The sequence below is a fragment of the Limanda limanda genome, chromosome 23 (genome assembly GCF_963576545.1).
Source record: "Limanda limanda chromosome 23, fLimLim1.1, whole genome shotgun sequence".
NCBI classification, from domain to species: Eukaryota; Metazoa; Chordata; class Actinopteri; order Pleuronectiformes; family Pleuronectidae; genus Limanda; species Limanda limanda.
In genome coordinates, this window is record NC_083658.1 from 6,377,850 (window position 1) to 6,399,353 (window position 21,504).

The 21,504-nt window shown below is 45.0% G+C and overlaps 2 protein-coding genes across 3 annotated transcripts in view; both read right to left on the reverse strand.

Moving 5' to 3' along the window:
- appa (amyloid beta (A4) precursor protein a) overlaps positions 1–13,379 on the reverse strand; it is a 32,262-nt gene extending 18,883 nt beyond the window's left edge. For both annotated transcript variants that reach the window (XM_061066890.1, XM_061066889.1), the window contains exon 1: positions 13,168–13,379. In XM_061066890.1, the coding sequence (XP_060922873.1) occupies positions 13,168–13,227 (60 nt within the window). In that variant the 5' untranslated portion in view covers positions 13,228–13,379. The remainder of the gene's footprint in view (positions 1–13,167) is intronic.
- Positions 13,380–14,951: 1,572 nt separating this feature from the next.
- Positions 14,952–20,380, reverse strand: cyyr1 (cysteine/tyrosine-rich 1). Its single transcript, XM_061067325.1, has 4 exons — positions 20,287–20,380; positions 17,644–17,743; positions 16,534–16,694; positions 14,952–15,085 (listed from the first exon to the last, which is right to left on the reverse strand). The coding sequence occupies exons 1-4, from the start codon at positions 20,378–20,380 to the stop codon at positions 14,952–14,954; spliced, it is 489 nt and encodes a 162-aa protein (XP_060923308.1).
- Positions 20,381–21,504: the final 1,124 nt, after the last annotated feature.

Consider the following 21,504-nt stretch of genomic DNA (forward strand, 5'->3'; position numbering starts at 1 on the left):
AAACTGGCATTTATGTTCCAGACATTTTTGTTGTTGTTGTGAACATGTCTGACCCGGACAATCAGGTCCTGCTTTCTTCCTATGTGAAAATCAAACTCCTGAAATCGTACGAACCCAATTCTCCACAGTAGAAAAAAGCTTTACAGAGTCACACTTACGACGGATATCAAATCTGTTTTTCTGTGCCTTCATTTAATCACTTAATCCAGCACTTTAATTAGTCGTAACCTGTTTTATCATCTGTGCTTTTAAACGGTTTCTTTACAATGTTTCCCCTTTTTAACATTTTTATGCTTCTTATCTGTTCTTTTATGCTTCTTTTATTTCTGTGAAGCACATTGAATGACCTCTGTGGATAATAACACGCCATACAAATTCATTTCCCTAACAGTGAACACCAAGCTGGTAATAACTGTATAACTGTAACAATGTGATATCTTTAATTATAAACGCAATACAAACAAGGTCAAAGTCTTTACCTGCAGTATAGATAAACAGGGCAGGGACAGCTATTTGATTGGCTGTTGCTTTGGTCTGAATGAGAGGCCAATCATATAACTAGCTCTGTCCTGTTTGTGGCCTTCAATAAAAAGTGCTGTATTATTGAACTGAGTTATGATTCCACAAATTAACAGAAAATATTCTTAGAGTCTGATTTGTAAATCTAATATTGAAACATCACGGTCTCCACAATAAACAGTTATAATACATAGTAGGAAATATAACTATAATAAACTTTTCGCATTTCCTGCTTTGTACTGGTAATGTTGCCACCAAGTTATTCCAGGAATGTGAGAGTTCATCTTCATATTTTCTGTGTCAAGTTGATTTAATAACTGTTCAGAAACTGGAGTCTAACCAGAATGCATGATTTACAGCCTGTGAATTCAGAAACCGCCCGACCATAAATAACTCAGCAAATATGTGACGGGTTTTATCGATTCATAGGAACTTCGACAAAGTTTAAACCACAGCGATCCATGCAGCTCCGCCCTAGATTTCAGGGAAATGTAATTAGATCTGCTAATGGTTCCGATTTTTCCATATTCTCATGAAATATTGATGCATATTTGACCCATGGAATAAAAACAGTCGATGTCTATGTTGTTTAATATCATATCTTTGAGTACAGAATATGACCTCTTTACCTTCAGTACCTCCGCGTGGTTAATCTTAAATTTAATTTTAAAATGGTCCAAAATAAGAGAAGTAATGAGTTATTTGAGGTACGGCTGTACTCTGGTTAAAACATTTGACACACACACACACACACACACACACTAACACATACACATACACATACACATACACATACACATACACACACACACAGATCAGGTTTCACTCCCATGGGTCAAATATGCATCAGCAATGTTCACACCCCTAACAGGTCAACGGGATGAGCCGCGAGCTGTAGTAGAACGGAAATCAGTAAATCCCTCACCCCTCCACACACACACTCACAAATTAGGGTGTAAAATCCCCTCTTGCCCCCAGCACATGGCGACTTAACACTGGTGGCCATCGGTCTCGACACAGAGCACCAGATGGGGTTATTTGGGGCTGTGACGCTCGATTCCCACACCGCCATCTGTGTGTGAGCAGTGCTACCGGGCAGAGATCAAATCCCGTACCACTCATTTATAGTACAACCCAAGGCAGGCCGAGAGCAGAAAGTTTTCAAATAATCTTTAAAAAAGTCGCTCTGCATGGCATGCTATCTTTTAATTAACTCACTTTCTGGGTGCCCAGTTTCATTCTGACCTTATCTGCCCACCCTGTGGCCCTCCCCCCCTGTCGCTTTCTGAAAGAGATAAACCAACTTCCTCCCTGCTGGAGGCATAGGTACGCAAATCTGCTCCAGTGGCTCTCTGACATTCAAATTCTTTGTGTCATCCTCTTTTGGCTGGCAAATCATATCCTCGCCCATCACACTCTCTTCTCCTTCCTGCCTCTCAGCCTCTCCGCCGCTATCTGTTCACCAGTCTGTCTTCTAGCCAAGGAAGGGAGGAGGAGGAGGAGGAGGAGGCGAGTGGCCAAGCCTTCGCTATAAGCTTATAAATCTGACTCCCAGGATGGTGGCAAAGGCATGAGCGGGAGGAGAAAGTGAGAGAAAAGAACAATAACCACAATGGCGAGGAGGCAGGGAGAGATCGGAGGACAGATGAATTGGACAATAAGCCTTCGGGGCGCGAGCAGAAGGTCAAGCGCTCTGTAAAACAGAAAAAGGATGAGGGGATGAAGGGCCAGAGACTGAGCGGGCGTCTGGAGGAAATCAGGGAAGGCTTAATGGAGAAAAGATGAGTAATTCTGTTGTCGGAGAGAGGCAGCTCAGAGAAGAAGGGTGTGTGCGTGTTCTGTAGGCAAAGGTCAACGTGGGTTAAGTGAAGATCGTCCTGACAAACACAAACGCCACTGTTTATACTGCTATAATAATCTCTACCCTTCTTCATCTTTTATCTTTTACAATTTTAATTTTCCAAATACTCCCAGAAAGAACAGATAAGAATCCGGAGACTAAAAGGTTAAGTGCTACGCAGCTAGAATCTACGCTGAGCGAGCAACAGATGGACCGAGAAAAGGCAGACGAACAAATGGCGGAACACACCAGCGGCAAATGTATATTACAGAGACGGAAACCAGGCTGTGTGTGTGTGTGTGTCTTTATCCCATCTCAGCCATAGTTCCCTGTCCTGCCGCTCGGCCTGGCCAGCCGGTCGTCCTGCAGGGGAGGGAGCAGTAATCTGGGCACTGAGGATTAGGACGGCAGCCTGGTCAGGAGAAATATCCCCCTTTGCTCTAAATCTGGCATGATAGCCATCGCGGTCAACAGCAGGGAATAAGCCAGAGGAGCGGATGCTAATGCTGTAAAAGATTGACCCCGAGAAGATAGTTCAATTAAAGGCAGCAGACACCCGGCTCGCGTGTTGCCCGGCGTGCGACTTCTCCCAGAAGAAATTAAGACGGTCGGGCCTCAGGAGCCGGAGCCGGGTGAAGCTGCAGCTCGAGTCAGTCACAGCAAGGAAACACAGACGGCCACTCCAGCGCCTGCTGACCCGTACAGGACCACGGAATTAAGTTGCACACGCAGCCCTTGTCCAGATTGTTAAAGCTTGGCATACACTGTTGGTTCATAGACCATAAAAAGCAACGACGCCGTAATGATTTAAGGAGGAAATGGAATTTGTTTTGCCCCAAGGGAGACGCATAAAAGACACACAAGAAGAACACAAACAGAGCCGAGCGACAATCTAATAATGCAACGCAATAACATGCAAGTTTGCAGCAGTAAAGCGATTGAAGTGAGATTATTTGCTGCTGCAATTCGATAAAGTGGTTTCCCGAAACCAAGATGGTTCATGGAGAGGACGGCGAGCTCGCTGTAGCCGTTTGCATGATCCGTCCTCCGTGTGTGTGTGTGTGTGTGTGTGTGTGTGTGTGTGTGTGTGTGTGTGTGTGTGTGTGTGTGTGTGTGTGTGTGTGAGTGTGTGAGTGATCTTGTTACGTCGCTATTCAAATCACAAGTCTCATCTCGGACAGGTGACCCACTTTCACAGATGGAATCACTGCTCCATCGTTGACGTCTGATATCACATGTTCTGCCTTAAAAGGTGCATTCCTGACAAATTAGGTCTTGTTATTTGGGATCCCATGCGGGAAAGATTAGAGCTGGAATGAGAAGTCAATTAATTGATTATAACACGTATTTTGGGGATACTATTTAACATAAAATGATAGGAATAAAGCTTAAGTTGTAAAAAATAAATTATGAATCTGTGTCTGAGTCACCTCTTCCGACTTTCTCGACTATGGCGGACAACATAAATTAGGTGCAGCCTCGACTCTCCGAGGAACGAGCATCCTCATCAATCCACGCAGCTGCACGGCTCTCCACTTGTGTGTGACTCTCAAAGACATAATAACTCTTCTCTCCCTGCAAATTGCCCGACCACTCCCCATCTCAAAGTGATTGTGTAAAATGCAGTGATATGTGTGAGGGAAGCGGCTCCGTTCAGAGATGTGATCAGCAGCACTAAAAACGCAGGGAGAGGTTTATTACCAATTACTTGTAAATGGAGGGGGATGTCAGAACAAGAATTACTACATCAAACACACACACACACACCCTGCAAGTACATACATGAACACACACCCACACACGCGTCATGTATCTTCTCAGTCACAGAGGCAGAGAAACGGACTGAATGTATTCCTGACACAAACACACACACACACACACACACACAATCTTTGAAGTGCCCCTGTGGGTTGCTGGTCCTGCGGTGCTATTAATTGTACAGTCTTATCTGAGTGGCCCAGGCCTGCCATGGGAAGTTGGGCAAAGGCGGGGGGGGTGGGTGGTGGTGGTGGTGCCTTAGATCAGCTCTCGTCCCCAGGGGGAAACTCCCTGGAGAGCAAGATGTGTCGCAAGAGCTCAACACACGCACACACACACGCACACACACTCTCTCTCTCCCTCTCTCTCTCTGGAGGACACATCTCTCACAGGGATCTTCGGCTGTGTCCAAACCAGGAGCTGTAACAAGACAAGGCGTTATTGTCCTGGCTGGAACATACCGTATCACACGCGAGATAATGTCAACCGAGTGTTGCAGATGGCTCACAATGGCCGAGACACACAATCGCCGCAGTGACGGGAATGAAAAGGAAAGTCCTGTGACACAGTGCAAAGAATCAGGTCTTTATCGTGCTCTCCTTGGCAGCCTGTAGATGTTTACGAGTGGGATAATGCGTTACGTGATACAGTAATCTTAGGTTGCTTCCCATTGGGTCGTTCATCAATCAGTCGTGGTGGAATCGAGCTGACGTGCGAGTGAGTGCGGGTTGTTTACGAGGTGCACGGCTGTGGGAATTTGTGCGCTTAGCTTGAGAGGATGTGCTACGGCAGAATTGGATAAGGCTGGCGAGGGGACAAGTGATGCTCAACCCTCGTGCACGTGCACGCTGCATAAGCAGGCGTTACTTAAAACTCTTAAATCGTCTTTGACTGGACCTTGGCCTCGTCTACAGCACTGCAGATATATTTTTGGAATGGATATTTTCCCCAGTTTCCACACGACCTTCGTTTTACAAAATATCTGTGTATATTTACATGTTGTAGTTATTTCTGGTGAATGCTCTGTTTTACATGCACGCACAGATACACGGAAACGAGAGGCCCAAACGCAGAGGAACTAGTGTAACCTGGGCGTGAGTGTGTGTGCAACGCTATCCCACTCTGTTGTGTGTGTAATATTATCTGCACTGGATGTTTGGGAAGCAGATCCAGTGGGTATAGGGTGATTCACTGATTACAGGGCAGCCAGACCCTCTTGCCTTCCCCTAACACTCCCAGCCAGCCAGAAGTTCAATTACAGACCAGAATATAAAGACCAGACAGAACGTCTTCTTTACAAAAAAATATTTAAAAAAGTTCTGGGGCAAAACAGAAGCTCTGGCTCATCCTCTAAAGCGGTGACAGCCTTGGTTGCGGTGAATCAGGTTATGATGAAACCCGAGCACCTCGAGAGGCGCCGCATCGACTTCATTCAGGCGTTTCTTAAATCAATAGATCCAAGTCGGTCTGGGATCAATATTGATTTTCCTGACTTGTATGTACTTAAAAAAGGTCAAACTGACGCAATGAAATGTTTCCTCCTTTCAAATTGTAAACACGCCTGGCTGTAGATGATCAACCTCAAATTATAAACTGCACCAAGTTCCCACTGCCTATGTGAGAGGAATTTTAGTTTCATCTTCATTCATATTCAATGTGATTAAATCGTTGTGTCTGGTGGCTCCCCGGGAATTAGCATCTGAGACAAATCTGTTTAAAATTTGATCTAAAGGGTGTGAGAGGAGAAAGAAAGTCTTGACTTCTGCCCACTTAATTTGCCAGGACGTGAAGGAGGGACTCTTGGTTGCCTTAGTTATTATCACCATGGATACGGAGGCTGCTCTCGTCCCCTGGAGACCCGCCTGTCATAAACCTCCCTGTGTCATTGCTGTGGCAACCTGAGGCAACACCATTATCCAAGTCATCTGGGAGAAGGAATTTCATCATCAGGTTAGTGTGTGTGTGTGTTAGTGTGTCCATGTGTGTGTGTGTGTGTGTGATCTGCTCGTCTAGCTGACGGTGCACCTAGGAAAATTCACCCAGTGCAACGGTCGACTCGTTCTGCACCAGCATGCTAACCTGGCTCTGACTTCACTGGTATCCAGCTGGGAATAACTCTGCAGTCGACCGCCAGCACACACAGATGGAGCTGTGATCACCTATGCACACACACACACACACAGACACACAGACACACACCCAAGGACTCAGCAGTCGCACCATGAACAGGGGCTACTCAGATCTGAAATTATGCAAATCTCGTCGTAATCTCTCCCAAAAATATGCTAACAAGGATTTTGTTTGTGCCCAAAGTGAAAGATGCATCAACATCCTGCATCATTAAAAGCATGTTGCAGACAGGGATCTCCACCTTGTCGTAATAATGAACCATCCTCAGATTCCAGACTCTAAATATCCCATTAAAGTCCAGCGTTAATGTGCTTGGACTGCATCAGCATCGTCTTCTCTCAGCTGGATTCCACCAAGACAGGTTTTTCATAATATCTGTGTCAGATGCTGGCAAAACACAAAAATACATGTTTTTCCTAATGTGTTTCTTCAGCAGCAAATTAAGAGTACAACAATTTTCCTCGCCGATTTCACTCGAGCCACGCTGGAATTAACCAGAAGCCCAGTAACCATGTTTACTGCCACAAAGAAAACTGCCTCATGGCTGATTGTGAGTTGAGGTCATCCCTCATCAGAGTTGTTATTACAAGTCAATTGTGAACAAGGGCCCTGGGGCTGATGGGTGTGTGTAACTGGAAATCATCGTTAGTTGTTATACGAACAACACACTCACCAGCGGAACGTTTCTATCGTGAAAGGAATCCTGTTTTTCCCTCCTTCGATTTTAATTTAATTAAATGTTAAATGGCTGGAATTAAAACTCTTGATATAATACCGAGTGATGATGATTAATATCAGAGCAGCACAATGGGAAATTACAATTTTACAAATCCCAAATGGAATTTTCCGCAAAGTCACTTCAAACATGAGGTTGTTTCCTGTACGCACATTATACTGCATCGCTTCTGTCAAACAAACACAGGAAGTCTTCTATTATTGTGAAGACCAAACAGGAAAAGGAGACAGAAATAGCAGGAGACAGTCAGGAACACTCGGAAATCTCTAGTCTCGTTTGCAGCCCCCCCGACACCAGCTACACGCACACACACAGATTTTGGCATTTCCGACAAGCACTGCAATTTCACACTCGGAGAGGACTTGTCACCCACAACTGATGGAGTGTCGCCCCGACTCAAAAGAGGTACTAGTTCCATAAACCCCCTGAACTGTGAATCTCAAGCCGAGGGCAGGAAGCGTATCAGTAACATACTGAACGGACTACACCGCCTTAGGAAGAAGAAAAAACAAGAGTGAGAAAATCTTCTGATGGGTCTGAGGAGGGTGAGAAGGACGGCAGCAATAACACACAGCGGCCCTAATTATAGTCCAATTACCAGGCACCAGGGGAAGACTCCACTGCTATGGCAACCCTGAACACCTGGGAGGACAGACACGGGAAAAGAGGAGAGAGGGGACGAGAGGGAGGAGATCATTTCTGCGAGCGGAGGAATAGAACCTTGGAAAAACAAAGACCCCCGTGGGTATTTTGGAGTTTATAGAGGTGGAGATAATTCACTTCTTCCCCGTCTTTAAAATAATGAGTCAGCAACCTTCACGGAAATCAAAGATGCGCTGAGGCGTGACTTCTGAGCACCATCATCCATAAATATGTCCTTTTATTGAATAAAAAAAGAAAGGTGTCGAAAAACTGGAAGAAAGAGAGCTCTCCTTTGTGGTTCGAGGAAATAAAGAGTTGTGGAAAGATTGTGCTTGTGAACAGCATTTTTCACTAAAGACATTTTCTTTTCATTTTAAAATTCAGTTAATAAACCTGTGAATATTTGATTAATTTATTCTATCACACTTTTTAGAAACGTAGGTGTGATGGACGGATACTATATGACTTTATATCTCTCAAGCTGGGATGTTGTGACTATTCTCTCTGGATCTGAGCCACAACCCTACCAGAACACTCTAGAGAGATGATTTTCCTGCTGTATCCTCACATGGGCTTCCAGAAAAATGTACGAAGCATCTGATTCATTCTCCTCTGTACATTTCCAGGAGATGCATTTTCAAGCCCATCTTGCAGCAGGACAGTAGCACCTGATGTGTGGTATGCCGCTGGCTTCCAGGAAGTATCTCTACACTGAGTCTTTTAATGATCAGGATCCAGAGTAAATGTCAAACTACCCTTCCTGGCACAAAGCTGAGAGTGGGCTCCTCTCCATTTTAACAGGAGCTTAGAGGTGAGCACACAGAAACTGATCGTACACTAGAAAGCAATTCCATGGTTAGAACTTGATTGTATTAGCCTGTAATGGCCAGAGGGAAATCAGTCTCACCCACATACAGGACAACACACCACAACAGTGACACATGCCACTTATAATGTAGATGTAACATGCTTTCAGATGGAGGTTTTGTGTGTCTGGAGCTTCCTCACTGATGAAGTGAAAGCTGGATTGTACACAATGCTGCTGAGTAATTTGCGTGGATCAGGGCGACTTGTTTCCCGGCTGATTATTCAGATCCTGTATCAACGCCTGCTTACTCAGCAGCGGTGACGTGAGGAGCGCGTCCTCGGTGGCGCACTGCTGATATTTACCGAAGGAGCAGGAGTGCGGTGGTGATGAATGGTGCTGCCTGGTGGGAGAGTCGCTCTAATGGGAGGAGTGGGAGAGGGTTGTGTTGGGTTGCCTAAAGACGAGCAGGTAATAAAGCTGGGGTTGTGTTTCCACGTTTGCTCCCATTACTGGTAATTATGAGCCAGTCATAAAGAGGACGAGGTGAGAAAGATGAAGAGGAGGGTTTTCAACTGGACGACTGACTTACAACCCCTCAGAGAAACATTATGTCTTTACAAGGAGATGACCCCTATACTGATGTCATCAAGTAGAGGCTCGCCATTTTCTGTACGAACCCGAGAAAAAACTATCCAAGCCCCACCCAAATTTGAAATGCCTTCTGTTTTTATGTGGAACCTGACCCGAGTCTCAAATTTTTGGTCCGAACCCAGGGATCCACACCTGTGGTTGAGTGGGAAAGTTCAGCAACATCTCCGTCCACAACTTGTCTGTCAACCGATTTCTTCTGATACTATTAGATGCTTGTTTGATCTATACGAGCCTTTGTTCCTTCACATATTCATAGTGTTTCATTCAGAAGGCAGGTTGTTCTGCACAAAGGAGGCCTTTGAGCTCCACACCGGTCTGTTACCTCTGGAATCAGTCCGACCAAATTCCTACGATGCAATGAAAACCACCTTTCAGTGGAAAAACACGACCACACAACGGAGACTTGGGACTGGGAGAATAACGACTGAAATGACTCAAGTTAGGATGCAAAGAAGAGGCAAAGATTGACATTTAAAAGTGTTCATAAACAGCTGATTCACACCACGTCAGTTGGCCAGAGAGGCGACGGACAGGCCGCTCCAAAACACAGCAATCACATCAGCGTCCTCTCATTTCCAGGCACCGGTACAATAGAAACAACAGTATCAAAAGGTCAGGAATTCTTTTCTCCGGGACAGACAGAGGGGTATGCAGGGGGGACATTAATTGGGGGCGCTGCAGTGTCATTGTTGTTGTTGACACAACCAAGATTGACAATGTGCGCCGGTCAGACGAGGAATTTTTAGAGGCAATCTTTGCAACCCCAGTTGGACATGAGGGATTAGAAAAACAAATCATTGTGAAGAGGACATCCTGTCCTGAGGCACGACAATATTCAGTGTTTACCAAGAGACAAGCACAGACAGAGCAGGACAAACTCGGCTAGTGCTTTTTATTATTAATTCTATTTTCAATTCAAGGATTAATTATTTGAAAATGCCCATATAATCTATAAAATATAGCAGCATATTTGGCAGCTTTTCATGTATTAAAATTACATATTATATATATATAATAGTCTTTGGGTCAACTGACTGCAACAATTTTCTAAACCAAAATCCAAACTTATTCAATTTACTATCTAAGAAACCATTGATTTTTGTCCTTTATATCAGTAAAATAATTGCCTGTGCTTCTCCATCGAGCTACTAATTATTTATGGACTAATCACTTTGGACGGGAGCTATGCACAAGCTTCAGTCTGTGCGTAGAGGTTGTTGAGAGGCAAATGACAAACTGAAGCCAAAGTTAAAGTGAGGCTGGGGAAAGAAGTCGCAATAAAAAGCAATCAGAGATATACGAGTGTCGGGGTTCTCCTTCGATAAATCTGAACTGCGGGCGTGAGCAGCAGAGAAGGTGCCAGAGAGAGAGAGAGAGAGAGAGAGAGAGAGAGAGAGACACTGGCAGTGCCAACAGGCATAATGGCATTAGGGCCCCGCTAATAAGGGGAGAAGGCTGGTCCGCCCCAGGCTGAAAAACTGCAGTATGCACACAAACAGACTGCTTGCACCCGTCCAAGGGCCATTTCCCAAGGATTTACAAACACACAAAGGCTGGCATCCAGCTCCCACGCTCCACACCACGGCCTGCGTGTTCAAGGGCGGGCCCATCAGGAAAAGCAGCTTCCCCGAGTTGTGTGTTTAGAAGTGCGTGTGTGTGTGTTTTCATGGGGCGATAATGAAGGCTGTAAACAAGCCCAAACAAGATCAAAAACTTGCAACATCTCATTTTCGAGTCTGATTTAATCTCGCCGATATCATCCCTCCGATTTTAAACAACTTCTTCGACCCCGTTTCATCACTCGAACCTCTGATAATGTAAACGCAGGACTCAAAGGGGGAAGATTGACTTAAGCAAAGTAAGCAGCGGATTGGGAACAAAGCAAGCGGTTTGCTTGATGAGGAGCCCAAACTGTTCATTACGACTGTACTGATTATAGGCTGCTAGCAGGGAAAAATGAAGGTCAGCTCACCCCACATATCACCTGCTACATCTTACTGAAGAAAAATTCAAAACCAGAGGCCTAAACGGAGGATAATTACCTCAGTTTGAATCCATTTTCCTGTTATATAAAACCTGTTTCAGCTATAATCGTTTGAACAAGAGATCATAAAGACAATATCCCACGTCCTGCTCTGAAACAATGTGGCTCCTGGTGGCCACAGGAATGTGTAATCCATCTCCCGACACTGTAAATAATATCCAGCTACAGCAAAGGGACATTAGCGGAATGAGCTGTTTTAAAATATGAGGGAAATCTCCTGTGATTACAAAGGACGGCTAAAGCTAAGCAGGTCGCCATGTCGATTGACTCGTCCATTCGTAAAGGATTCTGGGATTTCCGTAAACCACTTTGTTGTTAGGGAGTGGGGGGGTCTTGAATACACTGCGGTTGAAGGGGCTAGACGGCCACGACCCCTACATCACATAGATAAATGGGACAACCCTTTATGACCACAAGGGAAAACGAAGGGTTAGGGCCAAGTGGTGAATTGGGACGGGCCCTAAAGCTTAATTGGATCACGGAATTAATAAAATTACATAACGATAATAAGGATGACATGACATTTTTTTACGATAAATCGCTGGAAAATGGCTTAAATTGAGGAAAACAAGTGGGAATTTTCACATTTATAGAACAGGATCAAATAAAAACAGCCATGTTGAAAAATACAGATATGATTTTTTGCAGTGCATGTTCACAAAGAAACACAGGAGCCTTTATAAATGCATGAGGGGGGGGGTTATAAGAGACTAGATCCGCTGTCCAGACTTTATTGAAGCGAATCTGACGTTCAGATCGCAGCCGGTGTGACTCTGGATTATAAAACGGATCCGAAAGGAGCACAGGAGGAAACAATAGAGTGTCAAAAGCTCCAGGTTTTCCACGACCCCTCTGTAAATGCTGCAGTGCACCGCCGCCATCTTACTTCTCCATTCTCTCCCGTTTGACTGGAATATATGTGGGAGAGCTTCCGCAATAATAATCCTGGATTCGAGCGGACGATTCGGGTTTTATTCTCATTTTATTCCGCTTGGATCAGAACCTGACGTCATCGCTAGAGAACAACGGGCTTATTGTCGTTCCCCGAATAAAGAAAAACACGCCCACTCCCTCAAATCGAGCCCTCGGGATATGGAAAATAACACAATATTGTCCTTTATTCAACACGATCCCAACAACAACAACAATAACAACAACGACATAATCGGTGGCGTTCAAGCAACATTTGCGCAGCGTGTTTCTCGCCATTTGTTGACGAACCGAACTAGTTTGTAACGTATTTCTAACGAGAGAAAAGATACTTTTGTTTGTAACGCAAAGACACAATGTTACATTGTAGCAACAGATCGAGAAAATGGAGTCAGACGTTGTTTCTTTTGTTACATAGTAACGATAAATCAGCAGCTACAGGCTTTTAACCGGAGACAGGACGGGGTCTGAGAGACAAGAAACTGCGTATTTAGATTGAAATACGCGTTATTTATCCTTATCCCGGGATAAATTGCGTATAAAGCTACTATATACAAACGAACCAAATACATTTGTTACGTAATATTGTGCTTAAAACGCGTTTATTCCCTGGTTAACAAATAGCCGTGTTCACAATCAGTGCCTCTCACTGACACTTCCGCTTGAAACCTTCACAGTAAAACGAGAAGCACACAAAAAAGGCGTAGTTTCTATTCCAACACACTTAATAGGATTACATGTGGAAAACACAACCTGTTAGCATTAGCATAAATATCTAATTCTGCCATATCATGCGTCATTAAGATATAAATATCGTTATTTATCTGGATTTGCTGCATTGCAAATTCGCACAGAACAAGCCGATAAATACATCAAACGTCATGCGCAATTGCTGTTATTTCGTAAGTACAATTTAATGGTGATTTTACATGACATTAATTGCATAGGTTTTTAATGATCTCACTCTATAACACATTCCGTGCCTGTGTTCTGAGAGGGACAGCCGCTCCGCTTCCGGTGCAGCAGCGGCTAACAGCAGCTAGCTTCACCTGACAGCAACAATATGGTGGAGAACGATGTGAAACCTGCAACAAGCGGTGGTTCCTTACCTCGGCAGCCAGGGCCGTGGCCGCCACGGTCAGCAGCAGCACAGCGACTCGGTCCCACATGTTGGTCCGAGGACACGAAGCTCCTGCGGGCTAGGGTTAGGGTTAGCGTCGGGCCGGAGGAGCGGAGTGTGTGTCTGTGTGTGTGTACGGCTCCGGAGACTCACGATGTCTGGTGATGGAGAGAGAGAGCGAGGCTGCACAGCTGCTGGGAGCCGGGTCACCTGACTCACACAGGGAGAGGGAGGGAGGGAGGGAGAGAGAGAGGGAGAGACACACACAGAGACACACGCACATACACAAAGAGAGAGAGAGAGACACACACAAATACACAAGGGGAGAGACACACACAGACACATAGAGAGAGACACATATACACACAGAGGAAGGGGAGAGAGAGACACAGACACACAAATACACAAAGAGAGAGGGAGAGACACACACATAGAGACACGTACACACACAGAGGAAGGGGAGAGAGAGACACAGACACACAAATACACAAAGAGAGAGGGAGAGACACACACATAGAGACACATACACACACAGAGGAAGGGGAGAGAGAGACACAGACACACAAATACAAAAAGAGAGACACACAGACACATATACACACAGAGGGAGAGACACACACCAAACTAGCACACCCACACTTGCAATTTGTAAATAAAAGTAATATTTAAATCATATTTAATATACATCTGTATTCTTACAAATAACACAGATTATTTATAAATTAAAATCAACAAGTTATAAACAAAAATAGCTTTAATTAAAAAAAATTAAAAAACGTAATTTCTAGGTTTATTTATTCAGTGCACACACACATTGTTGAATAAAGACTACACGTTCACAATTTAAAAAAGAAAAGGTCACTTTTTATTGACGTCTTTAACTTACAACACAGCTGCAACACTTGAAAATCATTTCAGCCGGCACGTGATTCAAAAGTCCGTCATTCACAGTCCTCCTCCTCTTCTTCTTCACGACCTCTGGAGGAAGGCCAGAGAACCGGCTGCTGCAGGAAGTCCGGAGGCTCCCACTCGGACGTTCACACACACACACCTTCAAGCAGCTTCTCTCCTACACAACATCACAATTCACCTACGACTGCATTTCAAATGAAGGCTTCACATTTGTCTCAAGTCCTGAAAAAGCAAAAAAACACTTCACATTCCATTTGTTGGTTCAGACTGAGCACAATCTGACCCCAGTTCACCCCTCACATAGTTTCAAGTAAGATAATCACCCATGTCTGTGCCGGTAAGGTCAGTGTTGTCGTGCATTATGTTCAAGTCCGGACTACACTTGTTAAACACAGCTTTAATCATCAGCTTCCATCTCAGGCACAGAGATATGAATAAAGTTTATTTGAAACTGCATTGTCTCCTGGAGAGACCCCTGTCCTCCAGTGATGTGCACGTCCCCGTCCACGCCGACAAAAAGTGGTCTTCACCTTCATCAAAGCGCCACAGTGCCTTTGATGTGCACAGGCGGGGATGGATAAGGATATTGGTTATTAGCGGGAGGGGGGGGAGTACCTCCCGCCGGCGAGCTAACAGTTATCAGGACCTGCACATGGCGGCGCCTTCTTTGAGCATCCTGACCCACAGCTCGTGAAATTATTATTTACCCCCCCTTCCCAAGCATTTGGTCCACACTCCTGCTGAACACAAATTGCACTGAGCCTCTCTTTTATTTGTTTTAATTGGCTCCTTTAGAATTGTCTTTAGAGGCCAGAGGTGCACAGACATCTTCCAGGCCACCGGAGCAGCGGGGGGGGGGATTTACTTGCGAGTGCAGCCGGGGTATGGAGGTGGAGGGGAGCAATTGGACGGCCGAGGCTGAGTCGGGGTGTAAGGCGGGGGGTGCAGCGAGGGAGGGTACATCTCGTAGTCGTAGGTGTACGGAGGTGGAGGACCTGGATGGGGGGGAAATACAAAAATTAGGTCACAGGCATTTATTCTTTCCATAATCACAAACGCTCACATGCTCTTTGGTAAATTTAAAGAGGGAATAAGGCCCATTTGAGCTCAGGATACTTGCTCCCATTTCATTGAGGAGTTTGATAGTAAAGTTACTCCCTCTTATGGTTGAACAGTGGAACTTCACTCTCTAGGGGCAGGGACTTGAAATAACTAACACTAAAAAGGGTCAAAAACCACGTCACCAAGGAGACAGTGAGTCGACCACAAAGCATCCGCGTCACCACGGCGACTACATTATTCACCGAGACATCACAGGAGCAGAGATGAAGGCCATGAGGAGTGAAGTCACTTCAAACTGACGTTTCATCAGGGGAGACGCACATTTATATTTACATTTATTATTAATTATAACTCGCAGACTATTTAAAGGCGAAGCTTTGTTTTAACATTTTAAGTGCCGATTTGACTGTTATGAAGCTAAAATTTGATATTTTGCAAGAAAACTTCAGCTTAATCTATATTTTTTCTTATTAAAATGAGCCGATACTTAAATAAAACAAATAAACAACGTATGCACGAATCACAAAATCAACTAAAATCATAAAGAAATACAGATAAAGCCGTCTTGGCAGCGATGGAGCAGGGAAATAACTGCACACCAGGCCCTCACATCTGGTGTCAGGATGCAGAATAATTCATACCACTGTAGCTGCACACACACACACAGTCACACTGCGATGCTTTGTATGTTCCAGCTTGTTTATGCAACATGATCGGAGCTGCAGGGCAGAGCGGAGAGTGGCGGTCCAGCGTAGCGCGATACACCGAGGAGAATGAAACGCGATAAATAAATGATGAGGCCCCGAAAGAAAGAAGGAAACTGAATTCCCCCCGGCTGGAGAGAGTCACAGAGTACAAACTCGGATGTGCAGGCAAAGCACCTGAGAGGGAGATAGGGACACAGTGTTGGGGTTTGATTGAGAAAAGTAGAGGATGTGTTAAAGTGGGAGGACGGTGGTTTCAGGATGAGAGCTCAGGTTACAGTGGCACGGCCAAGGTGGACACCTTACACCTATTCTGTCTTTTTCTCTTCCTCCTTCCTTGTTTGGCGGATCAGCTCTTTTCTTTCCCTTTCTGGCAGCCGGAGGTTTGTAATGTGATAGGTCGTCAGTCCTCATGAAGCCACTTATAAATACGTTTCCTACAAATCAGCTATATAAACTTTTATCTTGTAATATCGCAAATTATTATTATTATTATTATTATTATTATTATGACTTTATTATCGAAATTTCCCATTTCTTCTCCCTGGCCCTTCTCCCAAAAGTGCAAGTGTTAAACAAAAAGGTACCATGAAGTCTTACTATTCGAAGGTTGTGTGTGTGTGTGTGTGTGTGTGTGTGTGTGTGTGTGTGTGTGTGTGTGTGCATTGTGGACCCACCTGGATACCCCTGGGACACAGTGTTGATGTAGGAGGTGCTGAACACGCCGACCCGGGCGCCCCGGCCATTCTTCATGCACATACACACGCACAGGAACAAGGCCGCCACCGCCCCCATCAAGAACACCACGCCGAAGACGATACCGGAGATGGCAGTGCCCCTGGAACACACACACAGAGACACACAAGCAGTGAGCCACCCAGTCGAGTGTGAGAGGAGGCAGCTGTCTCCATCAGAGAGGCTGCTGATACTAAGTTGCTGCCATGGAGATGGACTGCAACATCTGATGCAACTCAGTGTGTGATGTGTGTTCATGTGTGTGGCGTTGCACTGCAGAAGAACATGCATGATTAACAGATGTGCTGCGTCTTGGTCTTTGGCATTAGTCAGATACACCCGGCTCCAAAACCGACTTTTTACAAGTGGTCCAAGAATTTGCAAGAATCAGTGTATATGTTCTACTTGAACACAAAGATCATTATTACTGTGACAACTTTTCTCCTGAGAAAAAGGTGAAAGTGTGAGAGCAGCTGGGCCGAATCCAGTTAGGAAAAGGTCAGAGGGTCAGATCTTCTGATGAGTCACAGGAAAAGACAGCTGGTGTGTGAGTTACAGACCGAAGCAATCTAGTGAACGTGTCAGCATTCTGTCCAAAGACTAGCATCACCTCATTTTTCTAAAAGATTAGAATCAGCCGTTCGCCGTTTTCAACTTAAAGCTCATGTTGGACTTTTATTCCGACAGAGAATAACACAAATCGTTGGACGTCAAAACACTTAAAGGAGGTTCTTGTAGCCGGAGTCTGTAACAGATCTCTGCAGTGAGCCTGGAATCTCAGCTGTTTGACCCTGTTGTACCCTGTCGCTGCTCGAGTAAGCAAAGTAAGTAAGTTTGTCTGAGATTGTCCTACGTCAAGGCTTTTTAAAAACAGCACAAGACTGCTATTTTCCCTAAAAATCTATTGAGTAGTTGTATTTGAGAACGCAAACGTTTGATTCGTCCAATTTTCCAGATTGCATGTCTATAAAGAGCCGTATTTTGTCATTAGTGGTGTAAAACATTGTTCCAAATGGATCTACTTGGTCTGAAGTAGCCGTGCGTTGACTTACGAGAGGACGTCCCCCACGTAGGCGTAGTAGGAGCAGCAGAAAGGCGGCGATCCATTGCAGCAGTATTCCAAGCAGCCCTCACACTGGGCCTCGGTGCCACCTGCAACACACACATCCACACACACTCATGACAATCTGCTTATGCACAAAGTTTTTTAACTGTGGGACCAGAAATTCTCCTCCCCGGGGTCTGGCAGCTAGAAAACCGACAGGAAGGTCATTTGCACAGATGAGGAAATAAGAAGATGTCTGGGATGATCTCATGTTTTGTTCCAATAAAATAATCAACAGTAGATAAATCAATAATCATAAATCAGTCAGATCGGGACAATTAAATAAGTTTAGAACAGGAACAGAAAAAAAAGGAGTGTTACCCCAAAAGACACAAAGGATTTTCTCCACTTCTCAAATTCCCGTCTGCTCACTTACTGTATAATATATGATATAATGCTCCTCAGCAGAAAGCAGCCGTGGCCACGTGACGGTTATGTAGCATCTCGCTGATTCAACAGTGCACATGCATGATTTATTTTCCCCACGACTGAGGAGGGACGCGGCCCACATGGCGGAGCAGCTGAATCCAACACTGTGGCTCAGGCCGACCGGTTAATGATCTGTGACGCAGCCCGGAAAACTTAGCACCTCTGCTGGAGACGATAATGAGTTTGGACCACGTTGCCAGAAGTGACTTGCTCTTTCAAGTCGGACGATATAATATGTAAAACAAAAAAGGGTTTGGTTCTGTTGATGCTACCTCGAATAAATAATCTCAGAATGTACCTGGTGTATTTAGAAAATAAATCAAGGATGGAAATCAGTAAAGACACAGAGTTGACTGCAGAGTTTTAAAGAAAAGCATCTGTCTCAAATCTATAGAGCGTATATAAAGATGGAAGCCCAAAAAAGTGAAGCCAAATCATCTGGACCGCCACCTGGATGTTTTGCATGGGCAGATTTGCATTGTGGGTAGTGTAGGGTACAGTGTTTACTACAGATTCAAAGGACTCGAGTGAGTGGGAAGCCTTTGGATCGAGCCTCAGTGTGACTGCCATGTTCTTCACGTGGGGACAAATTAAAATGATTTAATGATTTAAGATCTGACATTTCCCACCGCAGCCCAGCCACGACTCATTTCCCACCCGACCTGCTTATTCCTGCTAAAGGAACAGACCTGGCATTTGCACGGTCTGTTACATGCTTGTGTTCAAAAGCATTGTACACACAGCTGTGCCTCTGCGTTGACTCGTCCCAACCTGCCGCCGTGCACGACACAAGGCCGTCTCATCTGAAGTCTTCTCCCCTCCTCCCTCTCCTCCACCTCCTCCTGCTTCCCTCGTGGGAGATTCTGTGTCTTTCACAATCCAGCACAGCTCAAATGAAGGAGGACGCTGCAATGAAAACAAGCTCTGTGCTCCTATGAGTGTGTGTGTCTGCTTTCTCTCAGCCATCGCTCACACAGCGCCCGGAGGCTCATGTGCACATTTCCAGGTATAGGAAATAAAGTTATACGAGGAAAACCTGCTGTTCAGTGGACCAAACAAGTTCTGATGGATGTTTCCCTCAATGGCAGGAGGTCACAGTCAACCCACCTTCTTTTCTTTTTTCAGATTTAATCTAATTTAACACGACATCCCTGTTTGAAGAGCTGTGAGATTTCCATGTAAATGACTGTGGGGAGGTCCCATCAGCAAACTCGCTGGGTGGTCCTCAGAGGTCCTGGCTCCTGTCTCTCCACACGCTCGGAGACAATGGCATCATGTCCTTCACCCCCCACCACACACACACACACACACACACACACACACACACACACACACACACACACACACACACACACACACACACACACACACACACACACACACACACACACACACACACACACACACACACACACACACACACACACACACACACACACACACACACACACACACACACACACACACACACACAGACACAGACACACAGACACACATACAAACTAACCACACACACACTTGTACTTCTATCTGAGTGAGGACACTTTGGTTTTAAACCCAACCCTAACCCTGCCAGTTCCTCTGAGAGTTCCTTCATTTCCCCTGCCCTGTATATTTATATTTGAACATTCAATTGGTTTAATTTGTATTATTCTCTGACTTTTTTTGCTTGCATGACACACACTTAGTGATTTAACCCCAACCTAACTCTAATTGTAACTCTTTTAAACCCTATAGGGCAGGTCTTAACCCTCACAGCCCTCAGAAGAGAGGAGCAGCCCAAAAAGGTCCAGGCTCAAAATGCATTGACTTCCATTTATTGTGGACCACCAAACAAACCCCCCCAATTCACATCTGACCTCTAACCTTAACCAGAACCTCAGAAATTAAAGTGCCGCCTCATTAGGACCAGGCTTTGGTTCAAAGGAGGTCTGAGGTCTTCTAAAAGTTTCCAGCTCTTTTGGCTGTGCGTCATGTTTAGAATAGTTCCCAAAATCAAAAACAATGTACAATCTATGACTTTTAATATGTTTCCCACGACACTTTCCTGGAGCTGGAGCAGCCCCATCATCAACCCAACATGAAGAGGAACCATTGGAGCAGAAATCAAAAGGCACATTGGTGACATGTTGGTGCGTAAAAGTGGGTTTTAGAAACTCACCGGTGAAAAAGCAAAGCAGCAGCGAGTTGCTCAGCCAGCTCCATCTGCGCTCCTGCTGCTGCGTCCTCCTCCTCCTCCTCCAGAGGTTCTCCATGAGGTTTGTCTGTCAGGAGGAACCTCCAGGAGAAGCGTCTCTCCCTGTGCGTCCTGCTCCGGCCGTCACCTGAGGGACTCTGCGAGCTGCATGGTGTCTCTCTCACCCAGCTGACCGCTCCAGAGAACCGCAGCAGAGGAGGAACTACACCCGGAGACTTGTGGAGGACGTGTCGGTGTTGTTCCTCCACGTGTGCGCTGTGCGTAATTCTGCTGCTGCGTCTCCCCCCCTCACCTCCCACTGACTGGCTGCTCTGAGCGCTGCCTCCCCTCCCCCCGCCGTCACCCATTTGCTCACATTTCCCTGTTGAGCTGACACCCAGGGAGAGAGAGAGAGGGAGAGAGAGAGAGGGGGGAGGGCAAGAGAGGTATGAAGTCAGCCACAGTGGGAAACTTGGGTGTCTTTCAAAATAAGATTCAAACTAAGGCCTATATATGCCAGATAAATTGTCTTCTTACTCTCTTGAAAAAATACATCAACACAAACTCTTCTCATCGCTTTTATTAATATCTTACCTAAAAATAATTGATGTGTATATTTCAGTGTGACTATGATGTGTATTTTACATTCACAGTGTCTTTGCCCATCATTAAAAGCCAGTAGAGTGAATAATAATGGTATATTTTGTCATTATTATTAGGGCCCAAGCACTGACAGGCACTGACAGACAGTGAGGCCCTATTGAAATTGTAAGGATTATTATTATTTCATGCAAATTAATTGGCTTTTTGAGGACTTTAACATGCTAAAATTCTTACCAAATATTGCATGTGATGTCCTGGGGCTGCCCCCTGCTGGCTGCTGGGTTCCTCTGCTGCTCTTACTTGGTTTGTGCAGCTTATGATTAAGTAAAGTTGTCCATAAAGAAAATCTTTATTATCCTTCAAGGGCAATTTGATGTACAACCAGCAATCAGTGCATGACAAAAACAAACCAATATATACAATGTAAATAAAACACAATATAAAACCCTATAGACTAAATAGCAGGGGAAAATTAGCTTTTATTTAATTATTATATTATTATACCTTTTTCTGTCAAATGCAAACCTTGTTGCAACAGCTTCATCACATGCCAGTGAGAAGACTGAGTTCACCAAAAATCTTGCAGAGAATCTTGCAGAG